Source organism: Tamandua tetradactyla, chromosome 19, assembly GCF_023851605.1.
Source record: "Tamandua tetradactyla isolate mTamTet1 chromosome 19, mTamTet1.pri, whole genome shotgun sequence".
NCBI classification, from domain to species: domain Eukaryota; kingdom Metazoa; phylum Chordata; class Mammalia; order Pilosa; family Myrmecophagidae; genus Tamandua; species Tamandua tetradactyla.
The window spans coordinates 25,980,996-26,006,101 of NC_135345.1; the positions used below are offsets into that span (position 1 = coordinate 25,980,996).

General features: G+C 40.7%; 1 protein-coding gene across 1 annotated transcript in view; it reads right to left on the reverse strand.

The window, feature by feature from the left end:
• Positions 1–6,928: 6,928 nt before the first annotated feature.
• Positions 6,929–25,106, reverse strand: part of SEL1L3 (SEL1L family member 3) — a 149,683-nt gene continuing 131,505 nt past the window's right edge. The window contains exons 18-24 of the mRNA XM_077136536.1: positions 23,440–23,530; positions 23,223–23,307; positions 21,984–22,093; positions 17,801–17,928; positions 17,085–17,187; positions 16,924–16,996; positions 6,929–8,059 (exon numbers count right to left, since the gene is read on the reverse strand). Coding sequence (XP_076992651.1) covers positions 7,920–8,059; positions 16,924–16,996; positions 17,085–17,187; positions 17,801–17,928; positions 21,984–22,093; positions 23,223–23,307; positions 23,440–23,530 — 730 coding nt within the window. The 3' untranslated portion in view covers positions 6,929–7,919. The remainder of the gene's footprint in view (positions 8,060–16,923; positions 16,997–17,084; positions 17,188–17,800; positions 17,929–21,983; positions 22,094–23,222; positions 23,308–23,439; positions 23,531–25,106) is intronic.

Genomic DNA, 25,106 nt, shown 5'->3' on the forward strand with positions numbered 1-25,106 from the left:
TTACTTTAATTGGGGCAATTCCTTGGCCTTATAATGTAAACTAGCCACTTATTAAATTCCCGTTTTTAAAAGCCATTCCATTTCCAGTATATTATATTCCAGCAGCTAGCAAACTAGAACCCCCTACCATCACCATCAGCCATTACCAATATTTTTCCATCATCCCAAATGGAGACTACGTCTCAAGTCTTAATTCACTTTTCCCTATCCCCACATCATACTTTGGTAACTATAGTCTAGATTTCTGACTTTATGAATTTGCTTATTCTAGTTATTTCATTATCAAACAATATTAATCCTTTTGTGTTTGGCTTATTTCACTCAACATAATATTTTCAGGGTTCATCCACAAATATACAAATAGTTTTGAGATATAGGTCTGATTTTGATTTTTACTTTTTTCAATCACACACACACATATGTAATTTGCATAACAATGTTTATAGAGACACTATTCACAATCGCCAAAACAGATGGAGGCAACCCAAGCATCCATCTACTGATGAATGGATAAATAAAATGAGATATATATACACATACACAATGGGGTGTTAACCAAAAAAATAAATGAAGTCCTGCTACATGTGACAACATGGATGAACCTTGGAGACAATATGTTGAGTGAAGTAAGCCAGACACAAGTGAACAAGTATTGCACAATCTCACTGTTTTGGAAAAATCAGAATAAGAAAATTCATAGCATCAGAATCTAGAACATAGATTACCAGGGAATGGGATGGGGATGGGGATAGGGAATGGGAAGTTAGGGCTTAAAACTAATTTTTGAACACAATTAACAGCACTGAAATATACATCTGAATTGATTAAAAGGGGGGAAATGTCAGATTTTATATATGGCAACAGAACAAAAATTTTTTAAAAAACAAAACCATGGAACCATACTACTCAGCAAACTATAAGACAAATCACAGACTTAAGTTTATAGTACAATTATAAAAATGGGCTATCATCAATTGAAACAAATACATGATTGTTCTGTAAACCCACAACTTCTCTAATAAAAAAAAAAACTGGAAAAAAAAAAAGAAAAAGCAACAGCCATCCTCTGAACCTAAGTCCTTTCTCCCAACTCTTTGGTATCAAAGGAGTATAGAACTTTGACTATAGAATTTCCCACGTTTGCCAGACTCATCAGCCTCTCCTCTGTTGTGAATTCTCCAATGTTGATTGGAGCTTTGGTTACAGAATTTTCCACACTTGTCACATTCATAAGGTTTTTCTCCAGTGTGTTGAATGAGGCCAGATCTTTCCCTAAAGAATTTCCCACATTCACCATTCATTAGTGAATTCTTGCTCCAGTATGAATCGGCTGATGTAGAGTGAGGCCGGAGCTTTGGCTAAAAAGATTTCCCGTCTTCACCACACTCATAAGCCCCAGCTCTTGTGTGAAATTTCTGGTGTTGAATGAAGATGGAGCTTCAGGTAAAAGGGTTTCCACATTTGCCACACTCATAAGGCCTCTCTCCAGTGTGAACTCTCCACTATCCAATGAGATCAGATTTCCCACAATCCTACACTTGTCATGTCTTTTCCCACCATCCAAGGCCTCCCCACACTCAGCACCACTACATGGCTTCTCTCCAATGGGAATGGCCCGGTGCTGGCGAAGGTCCTCATTGGACAAGAAGTCCTTCTCAACCTCACCACAAATGAATATGTTTCCTGGCACCTGGGATCTGTAGCTCTTCACAAAGAAGGTCTATGTCCCTTTTGAAGACTTTTTCTCCACTGTATTGTTTCTTTTGCTGTTGAACATCTGTACTTATTCAGAAGTCTCTCACATATACACTCTATCCAAGCATAATTTCTGCTTGGGGTACATTGCCTGGAGCTCAGTAAGGTACAAAATGTCTTTCAAGACTGGAACACACATCTCACAGAAATGAGTTCTCTGGGTGAAAGGACCTGCCCTGGGCATGCTGAGCTTTGGCACTACGTCTATAGAAACTCTGCTCATAAAGCGCCTCTTCATTCTCAGTCCCATGCCAATGACCTATGGGTTCCATAAGTACTTCTGCAGCCATGGAAATATGTGGGAAGGGGGAAAAGAAATCCTGAGACATAGATGGCCCTGGTGGGGTTCCATGGGCTCAGGCCTCCCAGTCCACCTGCCCACGCCTGACTGTCAAACCTCTGTCTTGGTGCTCAGTGCTGCCTCTTACCACCTGTGCAGGCTTGGCCAGGCCCTTACACATGCCGGTGCTTCTGCCTGATACCTCCACCCCCACCCCACCTCAGCCCATCACAGCGCCAGTGAGAATAAAGATCCCATCCCTGGGCGACCTGCTGTCCTGGAAACTGCCGGGCTGGGAGCTGATGCCCCTGGGGTGGGGCTTCAGGACTCAGAGGTGGGGAAAGGGCAGGTTAGGGCCTGCAGGATGGAGCGCTCACCAGGGCCGGGGCTTGGGCACCCGCAGGGTTCACCCCTGGTGGTGCCGCTGCCCCTCAGGCCCGCTTCTGTATGGTGGGGACAACCGCTCCTTTTGCACCTCCTCTTGGCCCGGACCCAGGGCTGTGGGGAACAGACCCGAGAGCGACCCAAACAACCGCGAGGAGGACGTGGGAAGTCCCCTCACCAAGATATTTTTAATATTCTCCATGTTGCTGTACGTAAGTCCAGTTCCTCACTTTCTGAGTGGTAAATCGTTTTCCATTGCATGCATCTACCAAATCCATTCTCCAATTGATGAGCCTCCAGGGCGCTCTCTTTGCTCACTCAAAGAGTGCCATGATGAGCGCTGTGATTATTGGACACATGCAGAGTCTGTGGAACCCATACTTGGGAGTGACCTTGCTGGGTCATCAATATTTTCCGAATTTCACTGTCTACTTTGATGTCATATTGTCATGCTAACATTTCTGTTCCCCCAATACTTCAGGGTATTATCTGTCCTTCTAATATTTCGACAATATGATGGGTGTGGAATGCTATCTTTTTATTTTAATTTGCATTTCTTTTATTTCAAATTAGGTTGAGCAACTCTTTATTTGTAAGTCATTAGATTTTTCTCCTTCCAAGACGTGCCTGATCATTTGCTTTGCATTTATTTTTTCTACTGGGTTTTCTGTTCATTTGTTGTGGCTGTTTATTGTGCATTCTTTGTGATTCCTAGATATCGATCCTTTGCAATGTTGGATGTTACAAATCTACTCTTTTTTTTGGATATAATTTAAGAAATCTTTTCTGTTTCAAAATTTGCAAAATATTCTGTTTTCTCCTACTAGCCATGCAGTTCTACCTTTCACAATTGCAAGTTTAGTTCATTTGGAATTTTGAAAATAAAGGACATGTGGGCTGCATGGGTGGTTCAGTGGTAGAATGCCTACAAGGCGGGAGACCTGGGTTCCACTCCTGGCTCATGCACCCCAAAAATTAAAAAAATAAGATAAAAATAAAGGACATGAGATGCAGCTTAAATCTTATTTTTCTACATATGATTAGCCAATTTTCCTAATTCTATCTACTAAATATTTCATTCTTAGCCCAGCTCATTTTAGGATGCCACTTTATCACACACCGTGTTTCTGTATATAACTGGTTACTTACATCCAAATATGTACACTGAGCTCTCTGTTCTTTTCCATTTAACTGTTTATTCCAGTATCATCACTGCCTGCTTCTGCTACTATGAATTTGTAGTACAACACCATTTGGTAAGTCAGCTTTCTTTACTCTCCTTTTTTTCAGACTTCCCTTGCTATTCATGGTCCTTTTTTCTTCTATAGAAATTAAAAAATAAATTTATCAGTTTCTCGCAAATTCCAATCAAGGCTTTGGATTAGAATACCATTGAATTTATTGATTACTTTTGAGGAAAACTAATATGTTTTTACTCTATCCATTAACATGGTATATTGTTTTATTTTTACTTTCTTTTATGTGATTTAATAGATTCTTAAATTTTTCTGTAAATACCCAGGGATCTCATTGTTAGGTTAACTACTAGAGGATTTATAACTTTCCATATATTTTCTATTAGGTATTATGCTTGTTTGTTGTTGTGGCTAATCAACATACATTACCTGGCATTCTAGGTAATTGTTTTGAGGTATAAAAGCCTTTTCCCAGTCTGTCACCTATCTACCAGTTATAACCGTGTTGTATTGTGGATGAATTTTTAACATTTTATTTTAAATATTTTATTTCTTAGTTATCACTGGTGTAGAAAACACTATTGATTTTTTAATTGACATTTTATCCAGCAACTTTTTTGGAACTCCAGTCAACCCACATTTTGCCATCTTCCCCTGCAAAGAGTGGAAAGGAAGATTACCACTTCTCCTGCTCCCAGAGTCTTCGCAGCAGCAGAGCAGTAAATTAATTTGGGGATGTCTCTCAGACCTGCCATAATGAAGTCATTAAGAATGAGAAGAACGAAGTTCAAAGCATGGATTGCAAACTCTCAAATGCCTACATTAAGGAATAAATGGGCTAGGTGTAAAGCAGCAAGGAATGGTGAGGACTGGGGCAAATTAGAAAGCACAGGCTCTACTTAAAGGGACTGGCATTAACCTCAGCTGATTTTTGCTATGCAGTAATGAAAACTAAGATTTTCCATATTTTTAGATACTTTAGGAGAAACTCCAAATCCAAATTTTTAGCCAATACTCTTCTTTGAGGTATTAGCAACTGACATCTAAATATTGGGTGGGCCAAAACAACAACAAAAATCCTCATATCTGTTCATCCTCTGATCAAAGAATGTACCAAATGGAGGTGACAATTGGTAAATATGCTGGTTTGAAAGGATGTATGTCCCCTAGAAAAGCCATGTTTTAATCTAAATTCCATTTCATAAAGGCAGAATAACCCCTATTCAATAGTGCATGTTTGAAACTGTAACCAGATCATCTCCTTGGAGACGTAATTTAATCATGAAGTGGTTATTAAGCTGGATTAGGTGACGACATGGCTCCTTCCATTTGGATGATGATAAATTTCTGGAGTTCTATAAAAAGGAAACATTTTGGAGAATGAAAGAGATTCGGAGAGAGTCCACAAACCAGTGACCTTTAGAGATGAAGAAGGAAAACGCCTCCTGGGGAGCTTCATGAAACTGGAAACCAGGAGAGAAGCAGCTAGCAGATGACGCCGTGCTCGCCATGTGTCCTTCCAAATAAGAGAGGAACTCTGACCATGTTCACCATATGCCTTTCCAGAAAGAGAAACTCTGACTGTGCTCGCCATGTGCCGTTCCACTTAAGAGAGAAACCCTGAACTTCATCGGCCTTCTTGAACCAAACAAGGTATCTTTCCCTGGATGCCTTAGATTGAACATTTCTATAGACTTGTTTTAATTGGGACATTTTCTCGACCTTAGAACTGTAAACTAGCAACTTAATAAATTCCCCTTTTTAAAAGCCATTCTGTTTCTGGTATATGCATTCCAGCAGCTAGCAAACTAGAACAGTAAGTAATTAAATATCACTTTTGTACACCACTGTCCCATCTTCTTCCTTGCCACACTCCATCCTTCACTGGGCTTGGTTTTAATTTCGTCAGCTTAGACAACAGTCTTGAGGGAATTGAGTTTATAACTTGAGGGGGAAAAAGAAAGATCAAGGCTTAAGACAGGTGTGGGCTGGAGCCAGCTTATAGCCTTGAGAATTCCCAGGAGACTAGAAGTCTAAGCTGGGGCATGAATTTACAGTTGGTCCACCAGCTTCATCTGAAGAGGTTTGGCCTTGGAATCCTGACTCTTCCCAGCTTCACCTGGAGATGAATAATGTTTGGGCAAACGTCTCAGTTCAGAATGTCTCCCATGAGCTCCTATTCTGAACTTGAATCCATTTCTCATGGTTTCTTAGAAATAAACTCGAAGCACACAGTTGTTTGTGAAGGTCTAGAGGAGCACCGTCAATAAGTCCTATAGAAAGTAAGGAGGGCAGAACTGGGCAGAAAAATAAGTTGAATTACAATGAGGCTGCAACTAAGGTAAAGTTCTGGAGCTGGGATGGGGCCTTTCAGGGGTCTTCCAAATTTAGGCAAGGGGCCTTTGTTTTCCTACATCAGTCATTCTCAATAGAGGTGGGGACACTATTTTGGCTGTCACATCTGGGATGGACTACTGGGTAGGGGTTGTGGGCAGTGCTCAGGGATGGCACTAAACATCCTACAAGGCACAGGACAACCATCTATACAAAAAAAGCTATCTGCCTCAAAATGTCACTATTGCCAAGGTTGAGAAATCCTGCTCTCTATCAATGAGACTTTGACTATAGGCTTCTCTGTGGGCAAGGGTGCAACCTTGGGTGGATTCTTGCAACTGAGGGCAATTCCTGGTGAGGGGCAGCACTGAGAGTTAGCAGCAGCCTATATTGAAGCTTTGAAGAGGAGAGCCTTCAATTTGTACCCTCAAGACTTTCTAACAAAAATAACAACCAACCTGCTCAGGACACTGTGCTGCAGCTTTACATATATTATCCCAATTCTTTCCCCATTTTATAGAACAGAAATTGAACCCCCGGAAAGGGCCACTCACTCACCTACAGTTACGGAGCTAGCACATACCAGAATCTGAATCCAGGACTTTTGGACTCCAAAGCCTGGCTCTTTTCTCAGTCAGGAGGATGACTTTTGCAAAAACAAGAGCAGGACATATGTAGGAGAAAGAGGATGGACCACAGGCTTATAAAGAGTTGATATAAAGGTCAGCTTTAGAGTAGCAAGAAGTCTTGAAACAATAGCCTTACTGTGCAAACATCACCAGGCCAGACCTTGATTGAGCTCAGGGTTCCTAGAGAGGGTCATCCTGCCACCTTCATACAAACATTAATGGGTTACTAGTAATAAATCCTTCCCATAAGGATACTTTTTCTTGCCTCCTCAAGGACAATGCATTGACCTAGGTCTTTGTGTGATAGCAATGGTCACTCTGAAAAAGAAAAAAAAGCCACTTTCCAGCAGTCAACTGTATAAAAATAATTTTATTTACTACTGTAAATAAAGTAGTGCAAAGAGTAGTTTGGACCCACAATATTGCATTACCGATTATTTTACTACCTTAGCAGCATACAGTGTACAGACATACCTACCCTTCCTCTCCTTCTTGCACACATACGTGCGCACACACACACACACACACACACACACACTCTTACACAGACTCAGGCAGGCATAGGGGGCGGGGATGAGACTATGAGATAAAGGCTTGCTTTCTGTATATTCCATTGCTGCCAGTCTATACTAATGGGTAATTCATGGAGAAGGCTACACTTAAATACTAAGAAGTTTCTAAATGCTATTTTATGGATTGCAGTTGAAAAGTAAATGACATCCAACAATGCCATTAAATGATTCAGAAGCACTTCCACCCTAGAAAAATTCAAGGAGAAAAAATGTAAACCAATTTACAAAGCCATTGCCTTCCCTGCATTTACAGCCATGCCCTAGTTATTTCAAGGTGCCTTATAACTGCTGAGTTTGGAAGTCAAAGAAATCTGTCAATTGTGCTTTGAGGAGCAGGGCTGTGGCAAACTCATGTACGGAAATAACATCTACCTTGTTGAGAAGCCAGTTTCTGTTCTCTAATAAAAGGGAATGGACAAGGGGCTAAAATTCTTAAAATACATCTCAATGTATAAGGATCAGGTCGAAATGTGAATCCTGATATTCACACTCATCAGGAACGAAAAGCTGCACTGACCCGCCAACCTCCCCTCATGCCCCAGGATGAAAACATCCCATGTTTTTGTTTGATAACTTTTGGCATGGCCACTGTCTGATCTGGGCACTTCCTTATAATTTGATTGAAAAATAAATGACACCAAGTGCAAAACTCGCATCCAGTTGACAAGACATGTTAAAGTGTTTATCAGTACAATGCCCTGGCCCCAGCTTTCCGATACCCACGGATGAAAGAATTCTCTCTCATCTGAAATGACCTGGAGTTCACAGTTCACCCACGTGGTTCTGGGTTATTGGTGACCATGGGTGGGCCCTGATCCGAGGCTTCTGCAGCTAGGGTCACAGCTGGACTTGTCGTGGAAGCACCAGGGTCGAGGGAGGCCTGGGCCGGTGTCCGAGGGGAGCTGATGGCTGCAGAGACACATGCACAAATCAGGCGCTGAATATCCAAAACAGTGTGTATGGGACACACCACGACATCTAGACCTTAGCCAGGAGAGATGCTTCTAGTCTAGAGACTCCGATGCTAACTAGACAGGCAACTTTGGACCCATTGCCTAAGTTCTTTCACCTTTTGGGTCTCCTTCTATAAAATGACAGGTCGGACAGATATGCAAAGATGCCCAAAGGTTCAAGCATCCCATAATTCTAAGTTACTGCATCTATGCTGTGATTTCCAGCTAAATATTTTAATGAATTAAACAAAAACAGCTACCTCTGATCTGTTTTCTGGACTGTGGTCATATCTTTTCTTCTTCTTCTTTTGCTTCCCATGGTGTCAGATGCAATGCCAGCCATAAATTATTCCAATCAAACGAGAAAGGAGTGTTGGTTTCATTCACAATCTTATTCCATTTGGATGATGTATCAAATTTGGTTTAAAGTATTTTATTTAAATAATATGTGTGTAGAACTTAGGAAACATGGTTATTAGGTTTAATTATCCATCAATCAACCTTTAGAAAGTTCTGACACTCCAAAATTTTTTAAGACCTTTTAAAGTTTTCTACTATATGGCAGAGGTTTTCAACCGGGGGTGATGACAGCATTAAGGGACATCTGGCAATGTCTGGAATCATTCTGAATTGTCATAACTGGGGAGTGCTGTTAGGGCATCTGGCGCATAGAGGCCAAGGATGCTGCTTAACTTCCCACAATGTACAGGAGCTCCCCTCACAACAAAGAAGGATCCAGCCTCAAATGTCAATAGTGCTGCAGCTGTACAGCCTGCTTTATGTGCTGAGACTGAGTGTCCTGGTTAAGACTGGGTTCTCTGGGGCCAGGCTACTCAGCCTCTGTTTCTTTATTTTTTTTTTTTATTATTAATATATCTTCATGCATCATCCATCCATCCAAAGTATATAGTCAATGGCTCACAATATCATCACATAGTTGTGTATTCATCACCATGATCATTTTTAGAACATTTGCATCACTCCGGAAAAAGAAATAAAGAGAAAAAAGAAAAAAAAAACCATATATCCCATACCCTGCTCTGCCTCTTAACAGCTGTGTGACCATGAGTGGGTTAACCACCTTCCTTCTGCCTCTAAAACAATAGGGAAAATAAAGATACCTACATCTCCTTGAACTGTTATCAGGATTAAATGAGTTAATGAGTATAAAGTGTTCAGAATAGTGTCTGACTCTTGCAGGTACTCAAAAAAATGTAGCTATATCTAGTTGTGACCTGCTTTATCCAGGAAATGGGTTAAGGTTTGTTAGTTTTAGGAGACTGGCTCCCGGGACTGGTTAAAAGGTTGCTGCATTTGCTTTCGGGACACATACCCATTCTCTACCTAAACCCCAGTAGCCATAGAAACGGCACAAACTTTGAAGCCAGAAAGATCAGGAGTCAAATAGCTCTGACATTCACCAGTTGGGTGATCTTGGAGCCTTAGTTTCTTCATCTCTAAAATAGGGGTAATTTGCAGGGTCGTGTGATGTAAGGTGAACATAACAGCCACGGTTTGTGTGAACAATGTTAGTTTGCCTTAAACAGCAATCACAGTGAAGCTCAGAAGCTCTTGCAAAATTTTCTGTAGGTTGCACATTTTTAAATGTTCCCAATTGTACATCCTGAAATGTATCAACTTTGAGATGCTAGCGCATGTTGACAACCTGACTTTCAGAGAAAACCCTTCAAGAATTTCATTTCCAAATACCTGTGGTCTTTTCCATGAAGGGATGCTAGGAAATTCAGGAATGGGTGGCAAAGCCTCTGGCTCTTCTGGATAGGTAAAGGAATTCCCTGTGGGGGTCCCTTCCAATACCTGAATAAGAGTTTGTGGCTCCACAGAGTGGCAGGTGAACTCACTGCCCTCCCTTCTACATGGAGACATGACTTCCAGAGGTATATATCTTCCTGTAATGTAGGACATGACTCCTGGGGGCAGTCAGGACCCAGGATCAAGGGATTGAGAAAACCTTTTTGAGCAAAAGGGTGAAGAGAGAAATGAGACAGAATAAACTCTCAGTGGCTGAGAGATTTCAAACAGAGTCAAGACATTATCCTGAAGGTTATTCTTACACTTATATAGATATCCCCTTTTTAGTTTATGGTGTATTGAAGGGGTTAGAGGGAAGTACCTGAAACTGTTGAGCTGTGTTCCAGTAACCTTAATTCTTGAAGAAGACTGTGTAACTATATAGCTTTTACAATGTGACTGTGTCGTTATGAAAACCTTGTGTCTGATGCTCCTTTTATACAGGCTATGGACAGATGAGTCAAAAAAAATATGGATAAAAAATAAATAAATAATACGGGGAGATAAAGGGTAAAAATTGAGTAGATTGAAATATTTTGGATCAAAAAGAGGGAGGTGTAAGGGGTATGGGACGTATGAGTTCTTTTGGCTTCTTTTTATTTCTTTTTCTGGAGTGATGCAAATATTCTAAAAATGATCATGGTGAGGAATACACAACTATGTGCAGATATTGTGAGCCACTGTATAATATGGTCAGACTATGTGTGTGTAGAGATTTCTCAATAAAATATTTTTAAAAAAAGAGAGAGAGCGAGAGAGAGAGAGTTTGTGGCTTCAGAAGACAGAAAGACTGGGGCAGTGAGTGGGAAGGGGGAAAAGACTCAGGAAATTGCACAATGCCTTGCTTTCCAGGGTCATTAAGCCATCACCTCAGCAGGTGATCTAACTGTGGCAGGGGACATGGGGCCCAGTGAGCAGGTACAAAGACCATTCTGTCAGGAATAGTCGAGAGTCTTGGTTCTGAAAAAGTCTCACTTGTTTGCCACTAATGAAAAGTGACTTTGGCATTGATATTGAATAGCAGAATTTTCAGTTCTAAAATGTTTGATTCTCTCCGGCCTCAGTTTCCTCACATGTGAATTGGATTAGGTGGCAATCAGGTACCTGCGCAGCCCTAAGATCTAACTTTCTGATGATCTTTGAGGAAGTTAATGATGTACTAAGAAGCATGTGTTTTTCCTTTTCAAACTCAGGGAAATGTTTAAATCACCCTGGCAACAACATAAATCAGCAATCAGTTTTGATTAAAATTAAAACGGTCAATGTGTAAATGTAGACGGAATGCACAATTAGCATTGTCACAATTTAAATCCTCAGTACGAGCATGATAAGAGCTGCTCGATGTCTGTACAGTAAGTTTGTTATTATCCATGCACTAGTTCTCCCCCTTCCATGGGGATTTGCAATCACTAGACAAGCCCTCCCTCTCACCCGCCCATCATAATTTTCAAGTGGCCTCTTTGTCTCTGCTCACTTGGAATGCGTGCTAATTTTATTACTGGGCAAGAATCAAGGTAAGCAGGAAAATAAGCTTGCTATTTAAAAAAATTACAGGATCATTTTGACAGAGGTAATTTTTTTGGAGGGGGGGGGACCATTTTCTGTACATTAAATGAGAATAATCAAGAGCTGACCTTGAGTGGGGTAAACCAGGGGTCAGCAAACTATGGCCCATGGGCCAAATCCAACCGGCTACCTGTTTCTGTGTGGGCTGGGAGACAAGAATAGTTTTTACATTTTACCTTTGTCAACGATTGATTAAAAGTCAGAAGAAGAAGAAGATTACGTGGCATGTGAAAAATATATGGCTTGTAAATTCTGGTGCACAAAGGGAAATTTTGTTGGAAATCAGTCACATCCGTTTGTTGTCACCCCATGTCTATGGCTGCTTTCAGCTACAATGGCAGAGTTGAGTAGTTCTGACAGAGAGAAACCTCAAAGGCCAAAATATTTGTTTGGCTCTTTATAGATAAAGATTGCCGACTCCTCACATGGACTGCTGTAGGAGAAATATCTGCTTACCAGGTGACCAAAAGAAAGAAGAAAGAGGAAGAGGAGGAGGAAAGGAGGAAAAAGAGGAATATGTTGGACTAATCCTGAGATGTTGGAATGCTTGGGAAGGTGGGGGTGCAAGGAAGTGGGAAGCCTGGAAATTGAAAAAGATTTGGTTTACTCTGTTTGGGTCGCTGGGTCTAGCAGGGCTCTCTGCAGGTGTCAAATTCATGTCATTTAAAATTTTCTTAGAGTGGAGCTACTGGTAGGGCATCAAGGGTCACGAGATAGGAGGAAAGTAAAATCTTACCATTAAGGCTTTCTGACTTTAAGGCTACTGCTTTTTTTCAGGAGCACCACTTTATGACATTTTACTGTAATTTTAGTAGAAACCTCATTCACTGGAAATGTGGAAGACAGGAAAAGAGTAGAAAAAGTCTTAATTAATCTTGTTCACATAATCTTATGTTTCTTATAAGAACACTAGGCTAACCACTGAGTCAAGAGGATGAGTAGGTTTGAATTATGCATGTTTTGAATAGGCCAACATTGGTTTAAAAGGGTCTAGGCTGTACCTAGGAGCTGGTAATTCTGCAGTTCTTGCTCAATTACAGTGCATTCTATTTCCATGCAAAATTTACATCAATACTGGTAAAGCAGGGCTCTTTCCTTAAAACAGCTATTTATATTTATTTTCTCCCCTATTCTTCCCTCTCTCTTCCTTGCTTTAGGCAGTCAGCCTTTTGGTCTAGAGAATAGCTTTGTAAAAAGGCAGAAGTAAAGATGACTCTGGATATACTTTGCTTCTAGATTTTTGTTTTCCAAAAGCCTGAGTCCATTAAAGCCATCATGCCTGGCATCCCCAAGAGAGAGGAGAGAGGGAGAGTGCTTTGGAGATGAAACAAGACAACCAGAGGAGCTTTTTGGAGTCTGGGGAAATAGCTAAACCAGTCTGTGGATTGAACTGGCAGCCAAGTTCCTGGCCTTGCATCCTTCAGTAAGGGAAGATGGGGGAGAGAAAAGGCTAATGGTGTTCAGTTTTGGCAAAGATGATTGAGTCCCCAGGTGACCAAGAATGCTCAGTGGGCATGGGCATGGGCATGGAGGGACAGGGTAAGCCTAGGATGATGTGTGTTCTGCTGTTGAACTGATGACCACATGAGTGATACCAGTGCAACCCAACATGCAGGGACCTTTGAACCACCTGAGAGGTATTAGCCTTAAGAAGGACAGAGCTGCCTGGTGAAACGTGGGTTAGGAATCAAAAACAAGGTGACTTAAAAAAAAATAAGAAACATGCAGTATTTCCTGCATATCTTGGTATTCTTGCTAGTTTAGGCAATGTCTTCGTTTAGATGCTTTCAAAAGAGTTTATGGTATAGAAAAAGCCTAATGACAGAAAAGCACGGTAGGCTGTGATCATTGTGTCTGTTACTTACGGAGGAAAGGTGAGCTATATAAGTGAAGGCGCCACCTGGTGTCAGTATGCTTTAATTGCAGGTAAATGCCCAGGTGTACAGCACTCGTTGGGAGCCGGCATTTACAGAAATCTAAGCGCTTTACACTGCATTCTCTCATTTGGGTCTCTCAACTACAATACGAGGTAGGTATACTGCTTCTGCAAACTTACAGAAGAGGAAACTGAGGCACAGACAGAATCCTTCCTTTGCCCAAGGTCACACAGACTGGCTTAGGAGCATCCAGTGCTGCTAGCCTTCTGGATACAGGACAATTTATTGTGGCCAGTGCTGTGAAGTGTTGACTGTATATCACAGAGCACAGAAACTCAGGAGGGAAATGAAGGGAGTTGGAGCTGAGCACAAAATGGATGGAGAGTTCAATTTAAAGGCTTAACTGTAAATCCTTAATTCTGAAAACAACTGATGGTAAAAAAAAAATGCAAATCAACAAAATGACAAAGAACAACAATCCTCATACAAGGCTATTTAAGGAAGGCTCCTAACTTTCAAATCCCTTCCCTCCTTTGCACTGACAGTCAGCACCCTGAGTTGATTATCGCGTTTGCTTTCCAATGCCATGGCTACTACCAGCAGCTGCTACTGTCGTCCCACTCCCCGAGGGGCAGGTCACGGGATCTTGAGCACCAACTCATTGGGAAGATGCCAGATGGCGGAAACTTTGCCCTCCACATGGCCCCCCTGCTTCTCCCGGTCTCTCCTGGGCCTCTGTCACCCCTGCCCCATTGCTCAATAAGTCACCTGGCCCATTAGGCTAACCAAGGAGCTTCTTGTCTCACAATTATTTACAAACTTGGCACTTATGATGAAGGCCTTTTTTAAAAACTGAAAATAGTTGACTATATACCTTAACACTTCACAGGGCTAGTAGGCACCCTTGGTGATGGTGGGGTGGGTGGGTGGGTGGCACATGGAAATGCCTGGAAACTTTTTTTCTTTTAACTCGTACGCTCTTACTACTCATAGTGTGGATCTCACCAGGGAGCCTGTTAAAAATACTGTCTCTCAGACCCTCCTCCAGGCCGACCGTGCCAGAATCTACATTTAACCAGAATCTGCGTTTAATAAGGCACCTGGGTGATTCATTCTCGCGTGTACTTTAAGGTTGTGAAGCAATGAGCTACAGTATTTAGGCCCAAGATGTCTCTATTGAGATATACAGTTCTTATTATAATTAGCTTCTTCTTATTTTTCCTTTACATTGCTACTAGGGCATTATATTGGTTTAAAAAATATGTGCAGAGGTAGGTAGATTAAGAAACTATAAATTTCACTTCAGGGTAGTAAAAAATACATTACAAAACATTTCTGATATAAAGGGGAATGGGATCTGAAACGGATGACAACCACCGCTTTTAAGCCTGGTGAGTGACATGTTTGAAATTCTGCTGCCCCACATCCCTTCTTGGCTTTTATTGCATGATTTTGGGGCAGGCCATGTCACCTCTCTGGTCTCAATTTCCTCATCTGAAAAATGAAGGGCATAGAACTAAATTATTTTTAAGATCTCATCCAGACTTAGCCTTCTCAAGTCTAGCCAAGAGGGAAGGAGGTATGTTCAGAAGAAGGCAAGAGAAAGAGTTTTTTAAAATGAAGAAAATGTGCGAAAGATGGAAGAAGACGGCAGGAAAGGGAAAACACATAAAAGGACAGGAGGGACAGGGAGTGAAGAACGTGGAAGGGCTGACAATGACAACATGAAGAAAGGAAAAAAGAGACAACTTCTGATAGAAGCAATTCCACCAGCCCATGAATTTTCATGGCTACCAGCTGGTATAAAATCATAAAGACAATTTTCAGCTCCTCTCACGGAATTGCATTTGTAATAATCATAACAATATTTCTACAGAGTAAAAATGACAAAGATAATTTGAAATGGAAAACACTGACAAGATGCAAAATAAATGTGCTATACCTGGTAACAAATTTAGGAATGGGACTGAATTTGCATGAGGAAAATTTATACGCTGGCAGACCTTGGGACATCAAACCCGGAAAGGCTTTTCATGGCTTTTTGTTAACCTTTTCAGGTAAATCAGAAGGAAATGATTCTGTATTAGCCTGTCGCAGCAGTGACCTTCTTCTCACCACCGAAACTGTGGTGAAGTGCCCTGCTTTCGCTTTTTATTATCTGCTACACAAATACGGGCTGTGCAGATGCTGAAACACCATGTCCTGCCCTAATTTATCCATTTGTAAAAGTCTCTGTGGGTCCTCTCGTGTTAGCATGTCCATTTGTAGTCTTTCAAGATGGTGGAAAATAACAATTTCCCACTGAGAGAGGTTTGCAAATTTGAGCACCTACTAAATGTGAGATATTAAAAATGACAGGACTAAGGCGCTCCTCTGATTGGGCTTATTGGTCTGATGAAGGAGCTAAGCATAATAGCTTACGTGCATAGAGATGGTTTCATTCGATGACCAAATATACTAGCTAACATTTAACTACAGTAATTGCTATGGTAAGCATCTGAGTACATTTTTTTCTCACACTTAATCCTAATGTCCCTGATAAGCAGCTACTATTATAACCTCATTTTATTGACGAGAAACTCGAGGATCAAGCAGATTAGGTAACTCATCTTAGAGGAGGGAGCTAGTAAGTAGCCCGGACCCAAAGCCCAAGTGAACCTATCTCCTTAGCTATCATCCTACATTATCTCAGAAAAACAGTAGTCATCAGCGGAGATCACACTAAACTATGCGCTTGCTTTCCACTCCTCCTGGCCTCCTCCCTCTGAATACACATGACTGGCATTTCTGTTCCTTGTGATTGCCTCTTTATCGTCTCACACACCTGACTCCTTGACTAAGGTCAACCCAGGAAGACTTCTTGCTGGAGGGGGCAATGGAGCCAGATTTTAAGACACCCAAAGGTAGAATTTGGATAAAAGCTGTATTTCCAAAGACAGGAGACATTTTAGATCCATTTCTTACACTTTTTTCTTAAGCCCTTGTTTGCTTGGAAAAATACCATAATTCTGGGCCTCTCACTAACTAAAGATGAAGTGACAGCCCTAGACGGAAGTCCCCACTCATACCCCCCAAATGTCCCCTCTAGGGAAAGGAAATAACACAAACAAGGGCATGAGGAGGGAGCATGTAATATTTCTGGTGGGGAAAAAAAAAAGAATCCCTCCTTTTAGTTCTCTTTTTTAATTTTTTTAAAGAGCAAGTAAGAAATTTATTAAATGCACATACAGAGGAAAGGAACATGCGAGCACTCTCATAAGTAAAGAAAAATGGAAGGGGAGAAGCCATAGGCAATGTGAGGCCATTTGCTTTTATAGAATAGCTTTACTTATTCCATCTCCCCTTTCCTTGCTCTGGGCTCTTTCTTCTCCCTCCTCTCTCCTCAGGGGGGTGCCTGATGGTAGACAGTGGGACCCACCCAAATGCACTCTCTGAGTTTCACCCTTCTCCATAGATGACTCACTCAGGTGGGGGTCCTTTGCTTCCAGATGGGTCAGCCATTGCAGGTGTTTCCCACAAGCATTCCTCCTTTTTGATATTGCTTTTGCTTTTTATAAATCTTTACCTGAGACAGACTGGAAGCGCTGCACAGTCCAGGCAATCAGTACAGACAGCAAAAACGTCCCCAGAAAGTAGATCTGCAAACATTCGAAGCACATGTCAGATGTCTGACAAAGGGCAGGGACCATGAGGGCAGGGCGGGGGGGGGGGGGGGATGACACCTACCACGGCAGAGTGCAGGACAGCACCCCAGATAAGCCGCAAGTGAAGGTAAAACAAGGCCAGGGAGCAGGGGCTGAAGGACTCCTCGTTCCCGTGGTTCCAGCACCTGCAAAGGAAGCACAGGCCATCTCGATGTTTCAGTGAAATCTGATGATGCTACTCATCATTGGCCTTTTCAGAGCCTCACCCCACATTCTTCTGCTTTCTGATAATAGAGCAAACACACTTGAGGGAGCAGAGAAATAAAGTCAATTCCAAATAGCTTAGGTCTAAGCTGAAATGTGAGGAGGGTCCAGGCAGGAAATCTCAGAAAAAGGTTAGTCCTTTCCTTAACTGAAAAAGCAAGAGGTAAAGGGGGACCATGAAACACTGGGGCTGTCAGAGCAGTATTTCTGACCAAGCATCTGCCCAAAGTCCAGATGTCGGAATGCATCCCTGTCTTGAGAAAAAGCATGGTCTAATCAAACATTATTTTTTCCACTCTCATGGAAAAACTTGGTCAGCATTTTAACTTCATATCAAGCATTCTATATCTTAAGCTTGAGACAGTAGAAAAGGGAAATAAGATTGGGTTTGGCTGAGTGTTTAACAGAAGAAAATCATGAGTGCTTTTTATTACAACTGAATGACAAAGTAAGGTAAGGCTAGCTTTGACCAGGAAGCAAATGCCACCCACTTGGGTTCCCCAGGTCCTACATTATGACATGTGGTGGACTCACCTTTCATACAGTTCCCGGAGGATTGAGATGTTATTAGAATGGATGGTTGGGTCAATTTCCAAGAAATCCCAAATGTGGTCTGGGATTATAGCACCTTCCTCAATTAGCAGGGCCAGGTTAAAAAATCCCTAAAAGCAAGCCACAAACCAAACTCGTGAACTCTTTATCATAAAACATAGACACACACCCTTCATCATAATGTACTTTTATATGTCTCTCTTTCTTTCTTTTCAGTCCCTAGAGCCAGATGGTTTTGTCATCTTCATTGATGAATTGCTTCCCTAAATATATGCATTTGAGAAATATATTTGCAGGAGAACCAGGAGGCTTTCAGAGGATGCTGAGTTCCATCTGCTCAGAAACCAGTCAACCGGGGGATCTGCCCTTTCCTGCTCACTCACTCGAAACAGAACTTTCTGGAAAATGTGCCCTTGTGTCATCAATGAAACCAGAATACCAAGTGGAAGGCAATGCTCATCACTTACAGAGTCTCTCTATGTACAAATGCTTGTCTCATCTTCCCTGTGGCCAGTGTGGAAAACATCCTCTCATGGTTTTCCTTTTGGCATGGATCTCCACTCTGGTATGTTTCTCCACCTCTTCCTTATACACTTTGTACTTGGTCTTCAGAAGTGGGACCTACTTTATAAGGCTATACAAGTCCAGTCGTCACATAATTAAAGAACCTTGTCATAGAGGCTCTCCATAAAGGAAGGATATTATTATACCATCTCTAGGAAATGCACTCTCCATCAGGAGCTGAACATGTGGCCAGACCAAGAAACAAGCAAAAAAAAAAAAAACCTGATGTTATTTACCATTAAGGCTTTGCATATTAAACTGGACTGTTGCCCTTCAAAGAATTCAAGGTCATGTTTGAATGACTTATATCCTTCCCAACCTTTCCTTTCAGTTGCTACTGACAACAATCTTAATGAAAATCACCACCTACCTTCTTGTATGTACCAGGACTCTTACAACCATCCTAGGCAATGATCATGATAAAATTAACTGCAGCTAGTATTTTCTGAGTGGTTCCAGAACAATGGAAGCACTTTGTTCTGTTTTATATCAATTCATTTCACCCCTATAACAATAGACTGAGATAGGTACTATTATCCTTTCAATTTTACTGATGAGGAAATTGAGGCATGGAGAGGCTAGGGAACTTGTTCAATGTCACCTCGCTGGAAAGTGCCAGATCTGCAGTTCACACAAAGCAGACAGGTTCCAAAGTTGCAAACTGAACCACCAAACAATTTTCAAATACATTAAAAGTGTTAAATACCTTTAAGTATGCATACATACATATAAGTAGCCAAAACGAGAATATTTCTCCAGTCTTGAAAAGGAAGGTATTCTTATAATTTGAGGTATTAGAAGAAATAGATGAAAACACTAATTTTCTACAAATGTAAAGTTTCTGATCAATGGAAAAATGGCAAGATTAAAATAAAAGGGAAAATAAATGAGAGGAATATTTGTATGCATTAAAAATCACTTATGATTCATTATCTACAGGGTAAAGGTATAAATAATTATGTATGTGTGATTTAAATTTAAAAAAACAGTATCAAACTCAGATACATTGGCAAAGAAAATGAATATGAAATTCACATAAAAGAAAATACTAATTACTGAAAACAAGTAAACATAAAAGTGTTCATTCTCACTATTAACCAAGTAAGTTAATTTAAACCAATAAAGAAATCTCAACTTATAATTATTCAATTAGCAAAATGGAATCATGAAAACACTTCAGTCATTTTCCTACACTTAAAGGTCCACTGCTGGGTGAAAATTAATTGGAAAGCTCTTTCAGAAAGCAAATTGGCAATATGTTATGACATAGCCATAAAACCATTTAGACTGTTTGAACTGGTTATTCTACCCTTCAGATTATAAGGAAGTTGTTCAAACATGTAGAGAAAAGACAGACCTATAAAGACAGATGCACTATCTATATTTGCTATAAAATAGGAAACAACCTCCAAGTCTAGTCAATGGACTACAAGTTCCAGGAAGGCAAGAATATTGCCTATTTTTTATCTTTTGTCCCCACCACTAAGCAGTGTTTAAAGACATGGCAGGATTGGATAAATATGTGGCGAATCAATGAATAAATCAGCAAAAGAATAAATTTTCACCAGTAAAGTAAAAAGCTTAACAACCTATAGTCCAACCTCTAGTTCAAAGGAATATGGGACAGTCATAAAGGATAATAACTAAACACAATGTAATAAAATGACACCGGTCTACAATGTGTGAAACGAGATGGATTTTAAAACTGGGCAGGTACATAATAGCATTATAGAGATACATTTGCCAGTGGGCAGGGACTGGAAGGAACATGAAGACATAAAGGCAATAAAAGTCCCTGTCATGGAATTGGGGAAGAATTATTTTTTTTCTTTTAAAAATATTCCTTTAATATTTTTTAAATGTTGTCTTCCCAAAAACTAAAAATCAGAATTGGAAAAAAAAAAAAATCCAGGCCTGATATTGAATGACAGCAGATATTATCAGTTTAGCTCCATAGCAAATCCCTGTAACATCAACTTCTACTTCACTCCAGAAGGAATAATATAACAGATCACGTTTATTGAGGGTTTATACCAAACGTGTCATTTAATACTCACAACCCATGAGGGAGAACTATTATTATTCCCAGTTTACAGATGAGAAAACTGAGTCTCAGAGATTGACTTTTTCACTTACAAATAGGGTTGAGATGTGGAATTTTTCATCCAGAATGGGTTAAACCATAACCACCGCAATGTAGCAATTTCTTTAAAAAAATAAAGGGCTGAGGTAGGAATGAATGTCCAACTTTTGCTCTGTGATCATCTTCCAAAGTGCAGAAACCTATTGTATAATAGGGCAACAAATATTCCAAGCTGCCATTGTGAGATTGACTCTGAGAGTCTCATGGAAGAATTCCAACTAATAAATGTAGAAGAGCTGAGGGAAAAAGAGTTATCACTAAGATACCATGATACTCATTGCTAGCAGCAAGATCTACTAAGGCTACAAAAATTAGCGGACAAATGTTTGAGGGAAAACAGGATCTTTACATAGTTACAAAGCACTTCCCTAAGTTATACAGAAATTAGAAAGTGGAAAATACTAAATTTTTTACAGTGGAAACCCAGAAGAAACCACCTTAACCATGACTGAAATCAACCTCACCAATAACGAGTCATACTGACACCACAGATCCAAGATGATACACTGAGAAGGATGCATCACTTCTCGGGCATTCCTGCCCCAAATGCATAACCTCAATCTATTCATGAGAAACCAGTAGACAGATTTACATTAAGGGACAGTCTATGAAATGCCTAATCAGTCTTCTTCAAAAGTATCACAGTCATGAGAGGCAAGGAAAGACTGAAGAACTGTCACAGATTAGAGGAAACTAAAGAATTATGACAGCTAAATGCAATGTGGGATTCTGAATTGGAATGTGAAACAAAAAAAGGACATTAGTGGAAAACCTGGTGAAATCTGAATAAAGTCCAAACTATCTAGCTAGTAGTGCTATTTCCATGTTAATTTCTTGGTTTGACAATGGTATAGTGTTGATGCAACGTGAGGGGACGTGTGGTGAAGGAGGTACTGGAACTCTCTGATGATTTTTGCAAGTTTCTTATAAATCTAAAATTATTTCAAAATAATTAACAAGGTTAAACATAAGTCACTGACAGAAAGGTCTTGTCACCACAGCATTGGCCTAAACATACAAGCAAACCACTTCCTATAGCCGGGACCACATTTGCTGAATTTTGATCTGGTGAAATAGTTTGCTGGAATCTACCCCTGGGTGTGGACACAGGAGACCCAGGTTGAGACTCTGGCTGCTTCATGGACAAGCTGACTGTTGGACCTTATGCAATCCATCACCTTATTTTCATCTTATTTACCTCAACTGTCAAATAGGGATAACCCCCAGCCCCATGGGGAGGCTGTGAGAATGGTGTGTGGAATCTGGAAGATGATAAAGTTCTGCCATTTTTGTTAGTGACCTCACAAGAGCTGGTGTCAGAGTCGTGTGACAATAAATGAGAAATGACTTTGTAAACTGCGAAATATAGAGAGACAGGGAGGGCCTGGTAGGGCTCTAGGCCTTGGAACCTCATAAATGGGCATCATTAAGAATTGATTGCTTTTGGAGTTGTTTTACCTGGGAGTCTCCATCCAGAGCTGCTTGGGCATACATCTGCACACACAACTCAAGGTCTTGGGACTGGTTATGGTGGCCATAGTAGTAAAGATCTCCCATTTTCAAATACGCTGCAGGACAAAGAGCACAGGCCCATTAGCGAGTGGATTTATTTCAGACTGCATTTAAAAATTATTGGCCCCTTTGCAGGACCCGGAGATTTTCCTATCAGTCTCTTAATACAGAACACTTTTATGTTTCCATGGTGTGTTAGGAGGGGAAAACAGAAAGGGTTTTGCACCGAGCACCCCACCCCATTTCTAGACGCATTTTCCTGTTTCGCTGGGTAGCTCTCCTGATGAGTTTGTTTGTACAATCTCAGTGTGCAAGCTCACAGTCCCATCAGCAAAGGTTGTTTTCACACTTGAAATTTTGCTGCTGGGTTTTATGTCTCCGGTGTTATGGAAACTCTGTTCTAACTATGAATTCTATCTTTCCTCCGAGGGAAAATTTTTTTTTGAGTGTGTGTAGCAGTCAATGCCCAATCAGAAAAACAGAATCTATGTTCTGTAGCTTAAAAGAGAGATTTTAACATGGGGAACCGGTTACTGAGTGCTGGAAGGGCTGAAAAGGCAAATGGAAAGCAGTGGGCAACCCAGACATCAGTAATGCGGGAGGCCACTGATGTCCCTATAGCGCAGGATTGGGGCTGGGCAGTGGGTAGCTGTGGTGCTTTGAGAGCCTGGGTGCCCAGTGGGAGAAAGAGAGTGAAGCTACCAGGCAGGGTGGAAGCACGAGACACAGCCCAAAGCAGGGAGGAATACCCGGGCTTCTTCCCTCCTCCCATCCTGCCATCTCCTGCCAACACCTCCCACTGGCCAAAACTACTGCCTGGGCAAAGGGGTCTGGGAACTATAATTCCGGGGGTCAGCCCTGTACCATATCGAGCATAGTAGAGGAAGGCAGGGACTGTATCTGAAGGCAAAAGTTAAACAACTGGCCCAGGCAAGCTTCCACTTTAGCTTTCTCTTTTAAATTCTCATTTATTCTGCAGAAATGATGAGTTTGAGCTTACAATGGATGAGGAGAAGGGCACTGTAGGAGGCTGACAGCAGAAGTTTGCTGTGATCTTAATAGCAGAGATTTTTCACTCTCTTTCCTAATTGTTCAGAAATATCACACTTCACACAGGCTGTTAGATGTTCCCTGTTACCCAAAGCCTTCCATGCCTTAATTTAGCACCCATTTTACTATACATACCAAATGAAGGAGCATCGATTTGGAAAACAGAGAAATTATAGTATCTCCAGACACAATTAACGCCCAAGTATTTCTTGGCCAGGTCCTAAGGGGGTAAAGTGAGAGAAAAAGTTAATTCATTAATATATCACCCAAGTGACTAATTTTGCCTCCATTAAACACAATTCATTACCCTTAACCTTCTAGTTTCTATGTTGAGAAAAATGCATTTACTTACTGGCCTCTCCTCACAGATGTGTGCTAAATTTGTCTGTGACACTTCAATTCCAGTTTCTGCTGCTAAAACATAATACAGCAAAGCTTCGTGCCTAAAAATAGATGATTAATAATAAATTTCATATAGTGGCTCTTACTAATATTCAGAGAGCTTTATATTCAAACATAAGAGGGCACAAAATAAGCAGTTTTTTTTAAACACAAAAATCATGATTTTTTTTTTTTTTTAAATAACTACTGTTAAAAATACTTCCTGCACTGATTTATTTTCTGTTTAAGGCTGAGCTCGCAGATAAGGTTAGGAAGATAGTGATACAACAGCTACCTCTACTGGCTGAACAGTATGTCAAATGCTGACTGGGGAGTTACCTGTTAGCTTTTGGTTCCTGAATCCTTCCATCCTCACTTAGAAGGAGATAAGTGGTATTAAGAAAAACACCCCGTGCTTTAGAGGCCTCTGTTTTGTGAAAGGCTTTATAGGGTTTAGGATTCTGAACAAGCTTAATTAAAGCTGAGCTTCTGGAGGGCATTCGAAGTCTGGTAGAAGAGAGGCAGTTTACAAAGAGCTTGATACAATTGGCCAGAAAGCATATGAAAAATAAATGTTCGACACTGCTAGTAATCGAATAGCTGCAAAACAATAAGAGGCCAGTTCTCATCTGTTCAAGAACTGGCAAAAGATTGATAAAACAGAGTAATCAGCAAGGACTTGGAGACAGGAACATATTCTACAGCCACTGGTCACGGGAAAGCAAATTGGCCCAATGTTTCTGGAGGACAATGTGGTAATATAAATGACAAGTCCTAAAATGCACATATCATTTGGCCTAATAAATCTCCAAGCTTGGGATTTATTCTAAAAAAGCAATTGAGACAAGTGAAAAGATTCCATTGCCAAGGAATTTACAGAAGGGCTGTCTTCTGTATGAATTTGAAACTGGAAACAAATATCCAAAAGTCAGTGGCTAGTTATATTAGCCCAAAGGGCAACTATTTTCAGATGGGGCCATTAAAAATGATGTTGGGGAAGAGTATTTGAAAACATAGAAAGGTGTCTGTGCAAAATTTTCTATTCAGCGTAAAAAATGAGCAGGTTACAAAATAGTGCAATTTCAATGTTGTAAAACAAAAATAAAATTGAATCCACACATGTGTGCATACACACACGGATACATAAATGCACAGAAAAAAAGAAACCTAAAAATTATCTACCAAATGCCAACAGTGCTTATCTCTGGGTGGACAGAATTGCAAGTAATTTTTAGTATCTTCTTTTTACTTATTTGATTTCCTAAATTTTCTATGAGTTACTTGGTTTATGAGTAAAAAATGATTTTAAGCATAACTTGTTGTTTCTAAAACTTAAGTAATTTAAATAATTGACATTAATAACTCTCTTCCTTTTGGTCCCACCTAGAAACTGGTTTAAAGATGGGTGGAGGAAGGATGGGTTAGGGAGAATAAGAGAAGCAGATTCTGAAATAACCTTTTCCAAGCATCACCTTGGAGACAAAGAGAGGGACTTGGGGGTCAAACGGGGACACAAGTCCTTCAGGTGGACACGCTGCAGGTCACGGGCCATTGGGCTGCTGAGTGAGCTGATTCTCGGCTTCCGAGATACCGAAGGCAGATGACCAGTTAGGTGTGACTCATGCTAAAGAGGATGAG